This window comes from Monodon monoceros, unplaced genomic scaffold (genome assembly GCF_005190385.1).
Source record: "Monodon monoceros isolate NGI ecotype Baffin Bay Population unplaced genomic scaffold, NGI_Narwhal_1 Super_Scaffold_1, whole genome shotgun sequence".
Classification (NCBI taxonomy): domain Eukaryota; kingdom Metazoa; phylum Chordata; class Mammalia; order Artiodactyla; family Monodontidae; genus Monodon; species Monodon monoceros.
The window spans coordinates 85,097,808-85,118,833 of NW_021703765.1; the positions used below are offsets into that span (position 1 = coordinate 85,097,808).

Below are 21,026 nucleotides of genomic sequence, written 5' to 3' on the forward strand. Positions count from 1 at the left end.
GATTAGTTCAGATAGAGTAACTGCTACTAGAATATACTAATACAAAGCTCAGGAGCTGAACACAGGCTTGACACAGACTTCATGAAGCTGAAGAGATCATTTGATGTCATGGTACCCCAAAAGAGTGAGACACCCCAAAACACTGAGGAAGGTGGTAAGCTTAACTCCTTAGCCCACTGGTTAGTCCAATGGTTCTCAAACTATGTGGTGAATTGGAATCAAGTGGCAGCCTGGTTAAACATAAATTTCTGGCCCCCCACCCAGCATTCCTGATTCAACAGATGTAGGGTGAGATCCAAGAACTTGCGTTTCTAACAGGTTCCAGGTGAGGCTGATACTGCTGACCTGGGGGCCATATGTTGAGAATCTTGGTCCTCATTGATATTTAGGAGGCGGGCAGAAGAAGAAACTCGCATGAATCATACAAAGAAAGACCAGCCAGGGCTTCCCTGGTGGCGTAGCTCTTAAGAATCCGCCTGCCAACACAGGAGACACAGGTTCGAACCCTGGTCCGGGAAGATCGCACAAGCCGTGGAACAACTAAGCCCGTGCGCCACAAGTACTGAGCCTGTGCTCTAGAGCCTGTGAGCCACAACTACCAAGCCCGTGTGCCACAACTACTGAAGCCCGCGTGCCTAAAGCCCATGCTGCGCAACAAGAGAAGCCACCGCAATGAGAAGCCTGCACACCACAACGAAGAGTAGCCCCCGCTCGCCATAACTAGAGAAAGCCCGCGCGCAGCCACGAAGACCCAACGTAGCCAAAAATAAAATAAAAAATAAATAAATTTATTAAAAAAAAAAAAAAAAGAAAGACCAGCCAGAGTGGAGGAAGAGAACCCAGATCCGAGGTGGGATGTTGTCAGGATAGATGGAGCCAGCATCCCTCTCAAAACGTACCGAGAAGACAGGTTGGTCTGACAGGTGTCCACTGGATTCGGAAACAAGGTCTCTTAGAGAATCTAAATCATACTGTGGGAGGGTAAGAAGTGGACGGGAGGCGATGGGCCAGAAAGAACAGTTCTTTCAAGGAGTCGGACTAGGAAAAGGGGAAAGAGAAAGGAGCAGCGATAGGGGTTTCTTTTGTTTTGCTTTTTTTTTTTTTTTTTTGCGGTACGCGGGCCTCTCACTGTTGTGGCCTCTCCTGCTGCGGAGCACAGGCTCCGGACGCGCAGGCTCAGCGGCCATGGCTCACGGGCCCAGCCGCTCCGCGGCATGTGGGATCTTCCCGGACCGGGGCACGAACCCGTGTCCCCTGCATCGGCAGGCGGACTCTCAACCACTGCACCACCAGGAAAACCCTGTTTTGCTTTGTTCTTAAGATGAGGAAGACTCACGCCAAGGAGAAAGCCCCAGTAGAGAGGAGAGCTGAGGATAAAAGTGAGGACTTGTGATAGAAAGAAATCTTAGAGACAGCAGGAAGGGGGATCCAGAGCACAGACGAAAGGGTTCAGCTGGATGAGGCTGATGGAAGTCTGACACTCAGCACTCATGGCAATGACCTCACCTTCCTTGGAGCAGTAGAAAGGCCAGTGGGGTAAGGACTGTGTGGGGGGCTTGTGGAGACTGTGAAGGTTCGTGACAGCCCAGAGTGGGGAGGCAGGTGGAATTAACCAGGAGGAAGGGGAACACGATGGTCAGTGACGATGCCAAGCTGAAATCCCTACTGTTGGAAGAAGGACCACAGAGCAGAGATGCTGAGGGCATGGGGGCAACAGTGGGAGGAGTGATTGCACCAGGGTCTGGCTAATGTTGGAGTAAAGGGCGGGACTGTGGATTGAACTCATTCATTCATTTATTCATTTATTCATTATTTAGTTAACGGAGATTCTTACAAAGCTTGTTGGGTGCTAAGCACCGCTGTGGAAATTGCGAATATCCATGTGGATGCAGCACATTCCCTGATCTCATGGAGATTTTATTCTATCAGGCTAGACAATAATAAATAAGCTGGTAATGTCAGGTAACAAATGACCTTGACAACCAATAGAGCAGGGTGTAGTGGGTAGGATAATGTGCCCTAAAAATCCGTGGCCATCAGGAACCTCAGAATGTGACCTTATTTGGAAATAGGATCTTTAATTAATTTGTTAAGCATCTCGAGATGAAATCATCCTGGATTTAGGGTGAGCTCTAAATCCAGTGACTGGTATCCTTCTAACAAGAGGAGAGGACACAGGGACACAATCAAGGAAGTCAAATGAAGACAGAGAGCAGAGACTGGAGCAAGGTAGCCAGAAGCCAGGGAGCATGTGGGGCCACCAGATGCTGGAAGAGGCAAAGACGGATTCCTCCCTAGAGCCTTCAGAGAGCATGGCCCTGACAACCAACACCTTGATTTCAGACTTATGGCCTCCAGAACTGGGAGACAATAAATTTCTCTGTTTTTAAGCCACCAAGTCCGTGGTAATTTGTTACAGAGTCCTCGGACCTGATATGCAGCGTGAGGGTTAGAGTGATGGGAGGTGGGTAGAGGGACACTCAGGGAAGGGCCCTGGGAGTAGGGGACATTTGTATGGAAAGCAGTGACAATCTAGGGGAGAGAGCTTCCAAACAGAGAAATAGGAAGTGCAAAGGCCCTGTGGTAGCAGATGAAGGAATGGACTGGAGAGTGTCCATGTGGGGAGGGGGGCCCTGTGGATGGGTATTCAGGGAAGGGCCCTCTGAGGATGGGGCATGTGAACAAAGACCTGGATGGGAGAGGAAGCCAGTCCCTCCTGGAGGCAGGTGCCCCTAACAGAAGGAAGAACCAGTTTAGAGCCCCAAGCAAGACTGAGCTCGGCATGTCTGACCCAAAGGCCAGTGTGGCTGGGTGAGGTTGTTTGCAGAGGTAAGTGGGGGACGTCTTGCGGGCTGGGGGCTACCTGTACTGACTCTGACCGAGAAACTTGCTGGGGTTTAAAGCTGGGCAGTTAGAAAATTTTTTAACCATTTGGGGGGAGCCTGGAAGCAAAGATGAGACCACCGAGGGCACGGTTCCCACGCCAGCACCTCTCAGCCGTAAGTGGCAACAGAATCACGAGGAAGGCTTGTTAATGCAGAGCCCCGGGCACCATCCCAAGAGATCCCGGTTCAGCAGGTCTGTGCAGGGCATGCCTGAAAATCTGCATTTTGTACAAACTCACAGGTGGAGCTGCTAGTCCACAGACAGCACTGTGAGAAGTGCTGGTCCAGGCCAACGCCCCCTTTTCTAGAGTGGAGGAAACTCAGAGAGCTTAAGTGGTGCCCAGGGCCACTCCTTACAACAGAATCGGGCCAGTTTTGTAGACCCAGGTCAGTGCTCTCTTTTCCCGACCCCAAAACATCCCACCTGTGGCCAGACTGTGATATTCAGAGTTTCACTAAAAATTTGAATTTAGAAAACAGATAAACTCTGGCCTCACCCATCACCCTCCCTTACAGTAAATATCCCCAGGTATTCAGTGTGTGTGTGTGTGTATGTGTGTGTGTGTGCGCGCGCGCACACGCGCATGTGTGTGCATGCGTGTGTGCATGCGTGTGCTTGTGTGTATGTGCTCGTTGTGTGTACATGTGTGTGTGTGCACGTGTGTGTGTGTACCTTGGGGCACACACCCACCTTTCCATTCTGCTCCTCTGGGTAGGTCAGGTACCTAAGGAGGTGAGAAGCTGGACAGTTCTGTAATTCAACAGAACCAGATCAGAACCAAGATAAATATGAAGGGAGGGGACAATTGCTTTAGAAAATTACAGTTGAAGAATTCACGGTAACTTGCTCTGAGTTTTTTTTCTTTTTCAAAGGCTTCATCTATCACTTTACCTACAAAATCTGGATTATGATTTTAAAGAGGTTTTGCCATCTTGGAATGAAAGGAACTAGGTCAAAAAGTGCTCGATTATGTGGTTTTCAGCTTTAAAAATTTCAGAAGCTGATGGGTTACAGAATACGGTCGACAAAACTCCTGCATGTGGCGCTCAGGACTCACAATGATTGACCAGCTTTCTTTTGACCCAGCAGTTTCTGACGTACCTGCCACCATCAACCAAGACCATATTTACCAATTTGTACCTAAACTAACTTGGGATTTTTCTGTTTCTCTCATTGTGTTTCCTTCTACTGGAAAGCTCTTCAGAGCAGCTGTCATAAACTTAATGGCCGTGGGCTGAATAGGAATCCACAAAGGTTTCTGCTTCTCCGTAAAAACATTAGACCCATCCTCTGGTGGATGAATGGATAAACAAAAGGTGGTCTATCTATACCATGTAATATTATTCAGCCATAAAAAGGAATGAAGCGCTGACACGTTCTACTACACGGATGAACCTTGAAAACATGATGCTGAGTGAAAGAAGCCAGACACGAAAGGACCACATGTGATTCCATTTATATGGAATGAACTGACTGGATGAATCCATAGAGACGGTAAGTAGATTTATGCTGGCCAGGGGCTGGAAAGGTGCGGGGGGTGGGATGGGGAGTGACGACGTAATAGGAACGGGGTTTTATTTTGGGGTGATGAGAATACTCTGGAACTAGATAGAGGTGTGGTTGCCCAGCACTGCAAATGTACTAAATGCCAATGAATTCTTCACTGTGAAATGGTTAATGTTATGTTATGTGAATTTCCCCTCAACGAAACAAAACAAACAACCACAATGAAATCTCATTAGACCCAGCAAATCTGGCACCTCATTCCTCTTGGTAAGGACGGCCTGGGACCCAGAAGTCACTGACCTTTTCAGGTACTGTTGTTTAGGCTCTTGTTTGCTACAGCTGCTGCTTCTGCTCCTATTCGGTGACCGGCCCACCTCTGATGTGTATTCCAGATGGTCTGGCCTTAGCATCATCAACAAGAAGACAGAGTGTATTTTATTCACAGCAGCTAGCAGGGTGCATCCAGCAGTCAGGATGTTCAGTTTTTGTTACTCAACTTCTAGAACCTGGTCTGTCCCTTCAGTGGCATCACCTGTCACTCCCCTACATGTCCCATCACTCCTGCTGGACCAACTGCAATTCCCTAACCACACTCTGTCCGTACTTTCCCCATGGCTCCCTGCAAACCCCATTCAACACTTTAACAGCATCGTTTCCACGAAGCATCTTCCAACCCACCCTCCCTCCAAGCACTCAGAACATTTTTTGTACTCTGCTCACTTTCAGTGTTGATTCGCCCCCTTGACCCAGCTCCTGGGAGGAGAACCTACATCCGTTCCGTTTCCAGTTTCCAGAAGCAGACACATACATCGCTGTTCCCCAAACTGATGCCACTGGGGTCCTGGTCGTGCTGTCAACATAGAAACTTAAAAGAAACAAAATTTCCCAACCCTTCTCTCTCTGGGCTTTTCTTTTTAAGTTTTAGGTGAGCTTTGTGAGATGTGATGTTTGCAGCATCAGAAGAGTGATGGGCTTTGCCTCCATCTGCTGTCTCACTTCTTTAGAAAACAGTTTCATACATTGCACACACCAAGACGCTCAGTGGTATTTCAGACAAGCACTGTATCTTCAGCAGTTCCAAGAAGTATCAGGCATATAGAGAAAATAAACAGAGGGAAAAGTGTCAATTCTACCCTCTAACGTCCATTTGCGATATTTTTCTCCCTTACTTTGAGTTGAGGCTGTAAAGATATATTTCTTGTTCTACTGCGCCATCTGCTGGCAAAACTTCACAGAACATCTTTCTACTAAGATTTTACGTCCTCCCTGGGAAAGTTAAAGTTCATATTGTATTCCAAACTGAGCCCTTAAAAAACAAAGGTGAAAACCTTTGTGAGGCCATTTCTCCCTCCAAACTACTCCTCGGTTCAGGCGTCTTGCCTTTTCTCATGAATTCTTTTTTTTTTTACATCTTTATTGGAGTATAATTGCTTTACAATGGTGTGTTCGTTTCTGCTTTAAAACAAAGTGAATCAGTTATACATATACATATATCCCCATATCACCTCCCTCTTGCGTCTCCCTCCCACCCTCCCTATCCCACCCCTCTAGGTGGTCATAAAGCACCGAGCTGATCTCCCTGTGCTATGCGGCTGCTTCCCACTAGCTATCTATTTTACGTTTGGTAGTGTATATATGTCCATGCCACTCTCTCGCTTTGTCCCAGCTTCCCCTTCCCCCTCCCCATTCTTTAAGCATCGGAGGTGTGAGGATCACAGAGCTTGCCCCACATTTCTCAAACTTCTCTGAGCATAAGAATCACTTGGTGTTACTTGTTGAAAGAAAATTCCTTGCTGCCAGCCCAAACCTACAGAATCAGGGTTACCTGGGAATGTGTGTGTTTTCAGAAGTTCCCCCAGTGGGTTTTTTAATAATCAAGCTACTGTGGGAAACACTGAAATCTAGCCTGTTCCTTTCAGCTCACGGATGAGACTGCAGCCCTCTCCAACCCCCGCCTCCACCGAAGTATACCCTCTTAATGAATAAGAAACAATATTTTTGCTGTATAAACGCCCCATTAAAGCCAGTCCCTAGACGCACTACCCCTACCCCCCATTATAAAGAAGTTATGGAATTATTACTGGACTTCACTAGTCACCTGGTCACCAACCGTCCCACTTCCCAGCCTGACAAATAATTCCGTTCTATTTTACAATATTTACAGTAGCTTTAACTGTGTTGATTTTTGCCCAGTGAGGAAATGAACTCCTGTTAAGGGCATCTAGCTAGCTCAGTGCCTCTGCTATCAGCGCAGACGCTGGACCACCTGCATCAGCGCCTTCTGCAGTTTGTCAGGGATGCAAATTAGTGGGTCCCACCTATGGAACCTGCTGACTCAGAGTCTCTAGCGGAGGCAGCGGCGCGATCTGTGGTTTAACCAGCCCTCCAGGTGACCCTGATGCAGGGCAAGTTTGAGAACCACTGTCATCCACAGGAACACGCATGCCCTCAGCACCCAGATTTGTTGATGTGGAAAGTTAAATGCGTAGGTACACACCCGCTGGCATTCTGGCCCTAGAATGCAGTTTTACTTCTTTGGGGGCAAAATTCAATTTGGTAAATGAGGTACCTTATCTTTTAAGGGGTCAGCCCAAAATCGAGTCCTTTTTTTTTTTTTTTTTTAAAGAGTAGGCCTCAAAACACACACTTGGTCACAATTTCACAGTTTACCGAGGGCATGCTGAGTGCACAGACCTGCTCCACGAGCAGGAACGAGCCGAGCACACCTCAATCCTCGTCCACACCTTGTCATAGATGCTTCAGGTACAGCGGGAGGCTCGGGCAAGGAGTGGGCGGGGCCTGGCGAGGCAGGGGCGGAGCCTGGGCGGGGCTCATCTGGCCCTGCCTCTGCCTGTGCCCCACTGAAACCGCCATTCGCGCAGCAGCCAATCAGCGCGCAGCGCGGGCCGCCACCCGCCTCGCCGTTAGCTGGGTGTCACGTGCAGGGCAGTTTACCCCTTGAAGTCAGTGTCCATCCGCCCAGAAAAAGAGGACCCCGCCCACTTCCGTCGGCTCCCGCGCCACGCAATCGCCCACAGCGAGGTGAGAGCGGGCGGCGCGGCTCCGTGGTGCCGATAGGCGCCGGGGTCCGTTTGGTCCCGCGTCGGGGCGCCAAGTCTCAAGTCCCGGCGCGGAGGGATCCGGCGTGAGATAACCGTTGGCAGCGCGGCGACAACTGTTAGTGCGGCTGGGGCGTTGGCGAGGCGGCGCGTCCTGTGAGGGCCTTGCTGCGGACTGGCACGGCGGTTCCTCTCCCGCTCCAGCCTGTGGGCCTGGTGAGGCCGCGGCCCTGCGGAGGGGTGGCCTCCACCGTGCGGTCGCTCAGCCCATCGGCGGCCCGGACTGCGGTGGCCTCTGCCCTCCTTGGGCGTGGGTGGGGGCGGGGTGGCCGGGCGGGCTGGGGGGCAGCGGCGAGCGGCTGCGCTTTTGGGGTGGGCGCTAGTGTCCTTGCCCCCGGGGTGGACGTCGACTTGACCCGGACGTCCTTTGTAGCTGGTGCGGTACCTTTGAGCACCAGCTGGGTTTCTCGCTTCCAGGTGGTGGGGTAGCTTGTGGTCCAGCCTGGGGGATGCTGAAGTGGGGAGGACGCAGCTGAGCCCCGCACCTGTGCAGCGGGTGGCATGGGGTGGTCCTGCCCGTCCCGGCTTTGATGCCGTGGGTAGCGTCCTCCGGGGTCCTCGGGCTCAGCGATCATCAGAAGCCCCTGCAGCCTGCTGAGCATGAGCTTCTGGCTCAGGGCGGGGCGTGGGGCTCCCGTCCCGTTCGCGTTGGCATCACGTTCCAGGTGTTGCCCGTCAGGGATCACGCTTTGAGAACACTGCTGCCCTGGTTAAAAAGAACTCGCTCTTGGGGCGGCAGTTGAGCTCATTACTCGGTTTTTCACACACACCCAGTCACTGCTGGGTTGCCAGCTCTGGGCTTAGGTGCGAGGGACTGCCCTGATGAGCCGCCAGGTGTGGAGGAGCTCTTGAAGTGTGTGTGAGAGAGGGAGGGAGGGGGAGGCTGATCACCCGTGCCGTGCGGTTGGTGTAATCCGCGTGCACACAGCTTGGTCCTTAAAGGATAAGCTGGATTCTTCCATTTTAGAGAGGAGGGTAAGGCGCTTCAGCAAAGGATGTGCCGGGGGACAAAGTGAACCGTGGAATTTATCATGGCTGCTGAGTGGAGGAAAGCCACGTTTGCTAGAGTCTAAGGCAGAGGCCTCCGACTTTGATTCTGTCCCCCAGTAAGAGACCAGCATGTATGCCAGTGTGCTCAGCGTGTAAGTTATGTATGTATAGCCGTGGTCATGGTCTACATAGTACAAATACAGAATACTTTATAATGGTATGAAAAAATCGAATATGCTGGCGCCTCCGCAGGCCATATCGTGGAACCTTCTTGGGGAGTTGCTTGACTTGGGTTGGTTTTTACAGTGCGGTGAGCTAATGTATTTTTAGTCCTTTAGAACATGCTAGGAAGTCAGAGAGGTCTTTGAAGAGACAAAGTGGAGAGTGTCGTTAGATTTGTCTTTCTAGGAAGCTTGCCGTGGAACAAAAACTTTCAGAAGCTGAGAAAACAGACAAAAAAGATATCCTGACTTAAAGCAGAGTGATCTCAACTGTAAATAATGTCATACTCCGCCCCTCTTTGGAAGCTGCAGTCGTCTCACCTTGAATTGAACATCAAATCCAAGCTCATTACACTTCAGTCACACTAGACGTCTTTCCTTTCTGCAGACAAGCCGAGCTGTCAGCCCTTAGTCACGGGTTGTTCCCTCTTGTCCGAAGAGTGGAACCACTTACCTTCCAGTTCCTAGTCCTCCAGTGTTAGCTTCATCGCAGACAGACCTCTTCAGTGTGTAACTTAGCTTCTGCTTTCCTCTCTGTAAGAACATGCTTCTTAGTTCCTTTGTTAGACTTGAGAATTTGTAGTTTATCTGCCTTTTCCACCGGGGCTCACATGGGTGGAATTCTCATGGTGTGCCAGGTATTTTGTGAGCCTTTATGTGTGTTCTCATTGAGCCGCACAATTGACCTGTGTGGTGTAGGTTATTACAACTGTTTTAAAAATAAAGACGTGAGTTTTGGGTTATGGGATTTGCTCAAGGTCACTTACACGAAGGAGTAGCGTTCAGACAGTCTAGCTCTGAGGTCTCTCCCGGTGATAACCTGATGATACTGCTTTCTACCCTGTGGTTGGGGGTGACTGGGTGGGGAACCTCTATACATAGTACTAACAACCTATTTGATGCCTGACACAGATCCTGGCTCACGTTAGGTACTCACTCATTACACATGGTGGTGTTGGGTGTTGAAGAAATGGAGAGAATTGTTGATCAGATGTGGTAGGCGTAGTAAAGGAGTAGTCTAGAGACGAATGACTCAGTCGATTTTCTTTAGAGACGAAGTGGATGCCCCTCACCAAGAATGAAATTATGGGACATAAATGATGTGGTAGAAAAGATTAAGCTACACATGGAATTGTGGGAAGATCCTGGAAGATACAGTAACGTATGTATAAGAATTATGTAAAGAGCCTGGCATAAAACTGGCCATTGGTGCCCTCTTTCATAGTAGGTTACACATCCAGATGTGAAAGAAAGAACTAGTCACCAGCACCTTCAGCCTCTTAACAGTTTTATCCTCCTAAATCTCTTTATAATAAATAATCCCTTTGAAAAATGAAATAGGTCTTCCACTTCAGTGCCACCACCCAGCACAGGAGCACTTAAGTTTATCGAAGGTGGGGATATTGCCTTTGACTGTATGTTAAGAGGTTAGAAAAGTATGGGATTACCCAGGAGCTTATTTTAGAATCTCAACCAAATCCGTTTAAAGGTAACGTTGTAGAAACACTCAAATATAACAGTGAACATTGAGTATTGTCTTCATGATTATTTCCTCTCAAGAAAAAGAAGAATGACTGGGAGAGCCAGAGCGAGAGCAAGAGGAAGGGCTCGTGGTCAGGAGGCGGTGCAGTGCGTGGGCGCCGCTGCAGTGAGTGCTTTCCCCTGTCCACTGCCGAGGCGTCTTAGAACAGTGTTCTTAATCCTTCCTCAGCTTGCACTGGCAAAAAGGAGGTTAGGAACCGTGTCCTGTGAAGGGATAAGGGCTCCAACCAGGAAGCTGACGTTCTGTGTCCTGTGGATATTGGAAGCTGGTGCTTGCCTTCAGTTGGCGACCCTTCTTGAAGAAATTTCTTTCTGAGGATAAAATATTCGATTACTAATTTAGATCGGTTTTGGTTAAATGCCCTGGACTTGTTTGAGTAGTTATTGCCTCTGATACCTGTGACCTTTTGACGTGAAAAGAATGCTGTTCTTCATTTGCATATAACTGCAGAGTCAGCAGCCTGGTTATATTCAGCCTAGACTGCAGCCGCCGCCAGACGAGGGGGAGTTAGTTGCCCGCGGACGACAGAGAGGAACAGTAGGAGCGACAGCCAAGCCACAAGGTGAAGGGAGAGTGAAGGGGCTGCGTGCGTGCGTGCGTGCGTGTGTGTGTGCGCGCGCGCGTGCGCACTGGCAGCGTTAGATGTGCATGGCGACCAAAGCTCTGTACAAGGAGAAAGGACCCCCAGCAGTCCTTGAAAGTGTAGCCGCATCTCCCGCAAACCGTGCAGCCTGCCCTTGAGTGCAGGGCCACAGGATTGCTTTCCTCCTTGGAAATGAACTCCAGCCTACCAGAGCCCCACACTTGCTGTTCCAAAGCAAATTCTAAACTGATTATAATTTGCTTATTATGCATTAATCATTTTAGAACATTCTCTTGGCATCTTTAGTGACTTCATCAAAGCTGTACCAACTTTTACATTTGTAACTTTGACTTAGAAAACATATTTTCACATGTGTTGCTTTGGTTCATCCTGTTTCTCAGTTGCAAAAACTGAGGTCAAAGTTGTGACAGCCAGTAGAGTCAGAACACCGGTTCTGATTCCAAAACTTGTGCTTTTTCACTGCATTATTGCGAAAAGTAATTAATTGGATGCTTGGTGTAAGATTCTTCTACAGTTATTAAGTTTGGTTTTGGTATAGGAAAAGCAGACCCATGTATACATAGGGAGAATTAATATAGTCACATTGGCTTTTAAACCCTGGGATGGGCGTGGGAAATGGGCAATAAAATAGTGTTGACGCAAAGGGAAAACTAGAAAACAAACCTGGTTCCTTGCTTTATGCGTTGCGCTACATTTCCATGTACTCTGAATATTTAGTCATAACCAATGAAATCCATAAAATTAGAAGAAAACATGAATGAATCTAAAATGAACTTGAAGTGGTGTGAATCAAGCTATGACAAATAACGTCAGTGTCAGAAGACAACCTGGGAACTTAACTGAAGTGATGGAAGAGCTCATTTCTCTGATACACAGAGCAGTCTTATGAATCTGTGATATTAACAAGCTGCTGGCCAAGTGGACAAAGGAAAGGGCAAAGCAGTGAAAGATACAAAGGCCAGTAAAATGTTAAGCCTTATCATTAAGTTTAAATTAAACTGAAACATTTTTTTAAACAGAATAAACATCTGTTTATTCTCCATTTTACTTTTTGCCAATGTTGGCAATTGTGAAACTGGAATTTGTGCTCCCCGTGGGATTGTACTAACTTTCGCATGGCATTTTGTAATGTGTAGCAGCAGTACACTTTTATTAGCAGTACATTCAGGGTAGTGCACCCAGACCCTGGAAACCCCTACCCAATAAGAGGTAAAGCCCACTGTGCTTTAACAATAGAGTACCATTTAGCCATTTTCAAGAATGTAAAGACTTGACTGAAATGAAAGCAGCTTGTAAAACAGCTTTGTGTTTTTAGTAAATACGTGTTATGTGTGTGTATATGTTTTCTGTATAGAAAATTTTGGGGAAGAATACATCAGTGGTTAATAGTGCTTCATTTGAAGAATCTATTAGAAGACAAGGGGCCTTTTATTTGTTGCTTTATGTATCTAATTACGTCTGTTGCTTTTGTGGTACTACAGGATGTTTCAAACTTCAAAGTGCCTGATGACAATTCTTTTATGGGAATTAATCTCCTTAAATTTATAGGATTTTATCCAGTCACTTTGTCTAGATGCCTCAGTTCTTTCTTTTTTAAATTACCCATTGAATCCAAAAAGTGAACAGGGGGGTACAATCTGTTCTATTAGAATAAATATATCACAGTAAATTACAGATGTTTCTAATAATAGAAACTTGCATGCGTTTTATGCGTTTTAAATATACAAGCCAAGTGAGAATTCTGTATCCAGCATTATAGCAGGCTAGATATCCTCCAACTAAATACCTTTAATGTGCTAAATTTTAAAATGTCTTTTTAAACTTCATCTGATCTGGCTAGAGAGTTGGAAAATCTTCAGAGGCCAGAAATGACAAGAATAAATCCAGAGTGGGAGTCAAGTGCTGAAACCAGTGACTCCAAAAATCACCTCTAGGTCACTTGCTTTTATTATTTTTACCCAGTTTTATTGAGGAAATAATTGACACACATCACTGTCTAAGTTTAAGGCATACAGCATGATGGTTTGATTTACATGTATTGTGAAATGATTACCACATTAGGTTCACCTAACACCCACCTTCTGATAAAGATACCATCAAAAGAAAAGAGGAAAAAAATGTTCTCCTTGTATGAGAACTCTTTGGATTCACTCCCGTAATAAGTTTCCTGTATATCATTACAGCAGTGTTAGCTATAGTCATCATGTTGTGTATTTTATCTCTAGTACTTATTTATCTTATGACTGCAGGTTTGTACTTTCAGACACTTTCCTCCAATTCTCCCTTCCCTACCCTCTGCCTCTGGTAGCAAGTCTGATCTCTGTTTCTGTGAGTTTGGTTTGGGGTTGTTGTTTGTTTGTTTGTTTTTAGGTTCCACATGTAAGCAAGATCATACAGTATTTGTCTTTCTCTGTCTGACTGATTTCACTTAGGATAATGCCCTCAGGGCCCATCCATGTTGTCACAAGTGGTGGGGTTTCCTGTTTTTATTATTTCCTGAATAATAATCCATTATATATATGCACCACAAACTCTTTTATCCATTCATCCATCAATGGACAACTGAAGTTGTTTCCATGTCCTGGCTATTGTCAGTAATGCTGCTACCAACATGGGGGTGCAGATATCTTTTTGAGTGAGTATTTTCATTTCATTTGGATATATTTCCAGAAGTGGGATTGCTGGATCATATGGTGGTCCTATTTTTAATTTTTTAAGGAGCCTCCATACTGTTTTCCATAGTGGCTGCACCAATTTAAAATGCCACCAGCAGTGCACAGGGATTCTCTTTTCTCCTCATCCACGCCAGCCTTTGTTATGTTGTCCTTTTGATGGTGGCCATTCCGACAGGCGTGAGGTGACAGCTTATTGTGGGTTTAATTTGCATTTCCCTAATGACTAGTGCTGTTGAGCATCTTTTCCTGTGCCTGTTAGTCTTTCATGTGTCGTCTTTGGAGAAATGTCTGTTCAGGTCTTTTGCCTGTTTTTTAAATTGGCTTATTTGGTTTTTTGCTATTGAGTTGTATGAGTTCTTCATATATTTTGGATATTAACCCCTTATCATATGTAAAGTTTGCAAATATTTTTCCCATTCTGCAGGTTGTATTTTCACCTTGTTGACGATTTCTTTTGCTGTCCAGAAGTTTTTTATAGTCCCACCTGTTTATCAACTATTCTGTTGCTTGTGCTTTAGGTATCATGTCTTAAAAAAAAAAAAAAAAAATCATTACCAAGATCCCGTGTCAGGAGCTTTTCGTTTTGTTTGTTTTGTTCTAGGAGTTTAATGGTTTCAGGTCTTACATTTAAGTCTTTAATGTATTTCAAGTTAATTTTTGTAAGTGGTGTAAGATAGGGGTCCAGTTTCATTCTTTTACATGTGAATATCCAATTATCCCAGCACCCTTCATTGAAGAGGCTGTCTTTTTTTTTTAACATCTTTATTGGAGTATAATTGCTTTACAGTGCTGTGTTAGTTTCTGCTCTGCAACAAAGTGAATCAGCTATACATATACATATATCCCCATATCCCCATATCCCCTCCCTCTTGCGTCTCCCTCCCTCACACCAGTCAGAATGGTCATCATCAAAAAATCTACAAACAGTAAATGCTGGAGAGGGTGTGGAGAAAAGGGAACCCTCTTGCACTGTTGGTGGGAATGTAAATTGATATAGACACTATGGAGAACAGTATGGAGTTTCCTTAAAAAACTAAAAATAGAACTACCATACAACCCAGCAATCCCACTCCTGGGCATATACCCTGAGAAAACCATAATTCAAAGAGACTGTCTTTTTTTCCATTGAATATTATTGGTTCCTTTGTCAGATATGAGTTGACCACGTATTCCTGGGCTCTTGATTCTGTTCCATTGGTCTATGTGTCTGCTTTTGTGCCGGTATCATACTGTTTTGATTACTGTACCTTTACAGTATAGCTTGAAATCAGGAAGTGTGATGCCTCTTGCTTTGTTCTTCACAGTTCTTTTGAAACTTAGAATATTTGACATGTTCAGCTGTGTTCAAGAGAGCAAAATTTCATTGAATTAAAACTCTGGGCAAAAAGATGCGCTGAAGCTGTTTTTTAAAAAACATATCTTTATTATTGTAGCATTAAAATGCAAATAAAATTTCTGGAAACACTTAAATCTAAACATTCTTTGTATTGATCTTCACTAATACTTTTTTGGCAGTTCTCATGAATTTAAATTTAATTCTGTGAAACTTAGTTCCCTACCTATGAAAAGGTATATATTGCATCTTTATAGATGAGGGCCACTGTGAAGATCAAGAGATACTCAGGGTCACAAATACAAGGTCTGACTTTACCGCCTTTCACTGGTCTTGTAAGTATCATATCTGAGAAGTGCTTCTCACAGTAAATGTTCAAGTATCTACTATGTTTTAGAAATTAAAATGCCGACCTTAACAGATTTACCGTTAATGAGCCCTTGTTTAAGACCTCAATTTTTCACTGTGTGAAGGGGGATAGGGTTCCATTGCAGGACTCTTAAATGGAACAGCAGCATGATCGATGGGATTCGTGTTTTTAATAAAGCGCTCTGGCAGCTGCCTGGAAGGGGAATTAGCAAGGTTTCCAGTTGTATCCATTTTGAAATGTGCCATCTTTCTAGATTGACAGTTAATCAAGTTTTGGCTAAAATGTTAATAATAGCGGTGCTATATGTAGAGAGGGGAGCAAACTCCATCATTGTTTATATTCAGAAACTTGCAATCAGGTTTTCACATCCAAAACTGATACTTTTTTAAGAGAAACTCAATACCTGACCTTTGTTAATGTAATTAATCCATGGATACCTTAAGCTGAAAGACTTTGGGATAAAAAGTTCACTAAGGGAGACAAATATAAACAGTTGCATATTAAGACTTTTAATATAGAGCCCCTGAAAATCATGAGGCACAAGAACCAACATATTTAGCAGGACCTTTAAAGCGCCTTATAAACGAAGTTCTCATTTAAAACTTACTACATCCTGTAAAATTTATTATAATCAATTTTTCAGGTGAAGAAATTGAAGCTCACATTAAAATAACATATGTTTTGTTGAAGCTGTGTTACTTCTCCTCCAGAAGCTGGCAGTTCTGGGCTAGTTCTGGCATTTGTGGTCAGAAGAGAACTGGGCTCTCATCTTTTTGTTCTCTCCTCCCAAGTCCATGACCTCCGTCATTAAGACTTACGTTTTGTTCAGAATGTCTGCTTGAGCTCCCTCCTGCCATCACATCCAGATTCCAGGCAAGACTGGCAGCTAGGGGCCTGGACAACAGAAAAGCCAGCTGTTGACTCCCCTATGGCGCTTTCCCAGACATTTCATCCAGTAATTTCTGCATAAGTCTCTTAGGCCCTCCTTACCTGCAAGGAAGGTGGAAATTCTAGTCTTTTAGCTGTATTACTCCCCAAATAAACTTTTAAAATAAGAATGAAAGATTGGTTATTGGGTAGTCAATAGTCTCTGCTACACAAGATAACACGCCTATTAACTAAAAGCTAGAACTTAACACTTGACTACAAAGCCCATGTTCATTCTTTGGCCCACATCATACTATTGATATGAGATACTTCATAATATATTTCATGCATATTAAAGGACTTAATAATTTAGGATATTTTAGCCACAGCTTTTACAAGTAAGCATGAACTGATGGTTAACCTATCCCAGTAGATGTGTATCATGGCCACGGGATATACACAGGCCCATCCCATCTGCTCTGCTGGTCCGTAAGGGAAATTAGTGAGGAAATTACATTTTAGACTTAACGTTTTCTAATTCAGGTTGCACATTTAAATCATACGAACTACCAATTCCTACAGCTATAATTACATCATAAAAATTGTGAAAAATACTGATATTAAGGCCCACGGGTGGTTATCAGACCTAGAGACAGAAAAATAATTACCCAGTCAATACACATGTGCTCCTAAGTTCTTGAATCACTCCAGTTGTCTTGATCTTGTAAAGGTATACATGTCTTGTGAAGGAGCTGAGTTTGCCTAGGGCAGTGACAAGAAGGGCTTCACAGAAGAGGTTATGGCTGAGAAGTTGTTCTCTCCTTTGGCTGGCAGCTACCTGAAGCATTCTGATGGGATTGTTATACTCTATCTTTAGCACCTCAGGAGCCTTTGGGTTTCAGGTAGTAGAGTACTTTGGGAATCGTCATTCTTTATTTCATGCTGCATATTACTTAGATGTATAATTTTCTTCTTTTTTTCCTTTTTTTTTAAGAACTCCAGATATCTGCTGGATTTCACGAGTTATCATTAGCAGACAGAGGAGGTCGTCGTAGAGACTTTCATGATCTTGGTGTGAATACAAGACAGAACCTAGATCATGTTAAAGAATCAAAAACAGGTAGGTTAATTATTAAGAGTACAGTTTTCAAGTACACAGGACAGTGAATTGAAGCACTTTAATTTCGGTATTTATTTGTACGATGCATTACTAGGGTGAAGGAGCACATTTGGTCCAGGATTTTGCATGGATGGCTTTTCCATTTTCCTCTCTCCCTTTTGGTTTTGAAATAGGTTATAGATGTCATTAGCTGCACTGAAATGTTGTTTTACTACATAGATCACTTTTTTCTTTTAAAGCTTTTTGCTGTAAAGAGATTTCATTGGTTCGGTTGTAAATTACTCAGTCTAGGGAGGATTTATTTCTAAATGGATGCTTTTGGTAATTTACCTAAGTGGAATAGTCTCCAGCGTCAGATGTCTGAGGACTTTTGTGTTGCCTGCTGCTTTTAACCCCTTGCTTACAGAACTGTGTCTGCCTTGTCACGGCAGTGAGGATTTCAAGGAGGAATAAACTTGGTATTTCATTAATTGAATGTGACTTACTTTTACAGGTTCTTCAGGTACTACAGTAAGGCTGAGCACTAACCATTTTCGATTGACATCCCGTCCCCAATGGGCCTTATATCAGTATCACGTTGACTATAACCCGTTGATGGAAGCCAGAAGACTCCGCTCAGCTCTTCTTTTTCAACATGAAGATTTAATTGGAAGGTGTCATGCTTTTGATGGAACGATATTATTTTTACCTAAAAGACTACAGCACAAGGTTATTTCCGTTGTCGGGTTGGGGAGAGGGAGATGGGGAGTTCTACCTCAAAGCTAAACTGCCACAGTCTGGGGTAGCTTTAGAGAAACCCCAGTGGTCTCCTGTCTCTTAGGACTTGTAATACACCCATGGGTGTATTTGGCATTATTATACCATTCTCAGATCCACCTGAGTGACTTAACGATTACAATCAAGTAATAAGAAGGCACTTAATCACTCTTGTCTCATGCCCATCCTGTTACTCTTTTCTCATAGTCATTCTTTTTTTTTTTTAATCTAAAACTTTTCCATACTTTTCACTGTTGCCTTATTCAATAGGCTTATGTGATTGGCCCTATTTTAACAAAATTAAAAGTTTGGTTTTCCACCACTCTGGCTTCAGGTTACCGAAGTTTTTAGTCAGACCCGAAATGGAGAGCATGTGAGGATAACTGTCACCTTGACAAATGAGCTCCCGCCCACATCACCAACTTGTTTGCAGTTCTATAATATTATTTTCAGGAGGTATGTTGGCATTTTTTAACATTGTATTAAGAAATCTTAAACATAATCAGAAGTTGAAAGACATGTACAATAAGTACCTGTATACTTAGTACCTAGATTTTACAATGGTTGGCTAGGATCATTGGGTTACCCTGAGTTTTAATCGTTTTTAGGTGCGGTGTACTGGTATAAGTCTCATTTATTTGCTTTAAGCGAGCGTCATGTCTTTCACTTCCCTATTTGTGTTGAGATTAGATCTTTCAGATCCCATTTGGGCTTATGTTAAGAGCACACGTTCTCTCAGCACTTTAACTTTATATTCCTTCTGTCCCACAGGGGGCGCCAGTTCAGAAAGCGGGACAGAGTTTAGGTCCGTGCCGATTTACTTCTTCCATCGTAGGACACGTATAGTGCGTGCTCCGTGATTGGCTTTCAGTGTGGGTGCTGTGTTTTCCAAGCCCAAAGTTGTTGGACACAAGTTCTGTGAAGGCCCCCGCCCCTGCCGTCCCCCTGCTGAGTGGGAAGCAATCTGGATGAGCCTGAGCTTGGCATGAGCATAGTGAGACCTAATTCTTGGATTTGTAATTTACCTAAGTTGGTCATGAGATAACTTGTCACTGACTCATTTTGGTGGATACTTGTTTGAATAAATGTAACGGAAGATTTATTTTTCTGTAAATGATGGGTTGGCAGACTTTTTTTTGCAAAGGACCAGATAGTAAACATGTGAGGTTTTGCAGGCCATGTGGTCTGTGTCCCAACTGTTCAACCCTGCTGTTGGATCGCAGAAACAGTCATTGGACGTGTATGATCATGGCTGTGTGCCAGTAAAGCTCTGCTGATGGACACTGAAATTTGAATGTCACATGATTCATGCATCATTAATCTTTTGATTTTTTTTCCAGACCTTTAAAAAAATGTAAAAAGAAAAAATAGTTCCTAGGCCATACAGCAGGTAGGCTGGATGTGGCCCCCCTATGAGCCATAGTTTGCCAACTCCTGCTCTAAACAACATGCCATTGTGATTGTAGTATTAGAGATACTTATCAATATTCATTTCTCTATTCTGACCTTTCAAATTCTAGGCTTTTAAAGATGATGAATTTGCAGCAGATTGGACGGAATTATTATAACCCAAGTGACCCGATTGATATTCCAAATCATAGGTTTGTATGAAGTGGAAAGTTTCTGTTCCTTAGGTTTAATCACAGACTTGGATAGTGATGCTCTGTTTTGAAATGATCAGATTCACTCTGGCCGCTAGTGGTACCCATCACATTAAGTGAACATTTAACCTGGCTTAAATAATAAAGGAGACATCCCAGAATTTTTGGATTTAAAAAAATCATGTGATATTTATCTGTCATGGGGGAAAAGCATAAAGACTTATCCAACACAAAGTTTGTATTTGCTCTTAGGTAACAAAATTCATCAGCTAGTGACGATTGCTTCAAAAGTTACTGCAGTGTATCAGGATTGCAGCTCAAGTGGTTTAGGTTTATTATAATAAATGTAGATGCTTTCAATTAGATTTTTCAAGTCTTAGATCAATATAAGTAATAAAATTTAATAAAGTTAGTATATTAATTTTAAAATGGAACTTATAAAGTTATTATATTATTATAAACATTCATTGTTGAAGATCTTAAAAAGATCAGTCTTTATCTGGAACCCTGTAAAACCTGAAGCTAAGTAAATGTACTCAAAGACTTGTACTATTGACCCAGTTAATAAATGTAAAAACCATAACTTGATATATACAAAACATGTTTGGATATTCATAGAGGTTACTTCATGGCATTCATTGTCTTTGACAGGTTGGTGATTTGGCCTGGCTTCACTACTTCTATTCTTCAGTATGAAAATAACATCATGCTTTGCACTGATGTCAGTCATAAAGTCCTTCGAAGTGAAACTGTTTTAGATTTCATGTTCAACTTGTTTCATCAAACTGAAGAACATAAATTTCAAGAACAAGTTTCTAAAGAGCTGATAGGTTTAATTGTTCTCACCAAGTAAGGCTTTTAATAATGCACAATAATTTTACAAGTCTGAAGATATTGAGGCTTTCTAGTCCTATAATGTTAGATGGAGAGAAAGTAGGGTTTAAAGTTGAGAGGTGGGAATAGCACAAAAACAGGGGAGGGATATTTACAACCTTTTTCTCAAGAGCAAAAGTTTTGGGGGAATATACTCATCTTAAAAGGAGAAATAGCCAATGATTTCTGTTCTTTTTAGTTTTAACTTTATTTTCTAATAGTTTAGTTAACTTCCCCATCTAGTGTATAGCATAGTCTTTAAGAAATTATTTTCGCTTTATCTTTCCATAATATTGTATATTACCAAATGAGTTGAAATTTTATTTTTTAGAGAGTACATAGTGTCTAGCCCCGCTTTTTAATAACATTTCTACATATTTTAATCAAATACCAATAAAATCTCAACTCCATAGGTATAACAATAAAACATACAGAATAGACGATATTGACTGGGACCAGAATCCAAAGAGCACCTTCAGGAAAGCCGACGGCTCTGAAGTCAGCTTCTTAGAGTACTACAGGAAGGTAAGGTGCTACTGTGGACTCTTATCTTCGTACTGGG

The 21,026-nt window shown here is 43.7% G+C and overlaps 1 protein-coding gene across 1 annotated transcript in view; it reads left to right on the top strand.

Moving 5' to 3' along the window:
* The first annotated feature begins 10,291 nt into the window (after positions 1 to 10,291).
* PIWIL1 (piwi like RNA-mediated gene silencing 1) overlaps positions 10,292 to 21,026 on the top strand; it is a 28,022-nt gene continuing 17,287 nt past the window's right edge. Inside the window, exons 1-8 of the mRNA XM_029234257.1 lie at positions 10,292 to 10,370; positions 10,716 to 10,827; positions 17,109 to 17,234; positions 17,728 to 17,942; positions 18,325 to 18,446; positions 19,511 to 19,591; positions 20,243 to 20,440; positions 20,878 to 20,989. Of these exons, the coding sequence (XP_029090090.1) occupies positions 10,293 to 10,370; positions 10,716 to 10,827; positions 17,109 to 17,234; positions 17,728 to 17,942; positions 18,325 to 18,446; positions 19,511 to 19,591; positions 20,243 to 20,440; positions 20,878 to 20,989 (1,044 nt within the window). The 5' untranslated portion in view covers position 10,292. The remainder of the gene's footprint in view (positions 10,371 to 10,715; positions 10,828 to 17,108; positions 17,235 to 17,727; positions 17,943 to 18,324; positions 18,447 to 19,510; positions 19,592 to 20,242; positions 20,441 to 20,877; positions 20,990 to 21,026) is intronic.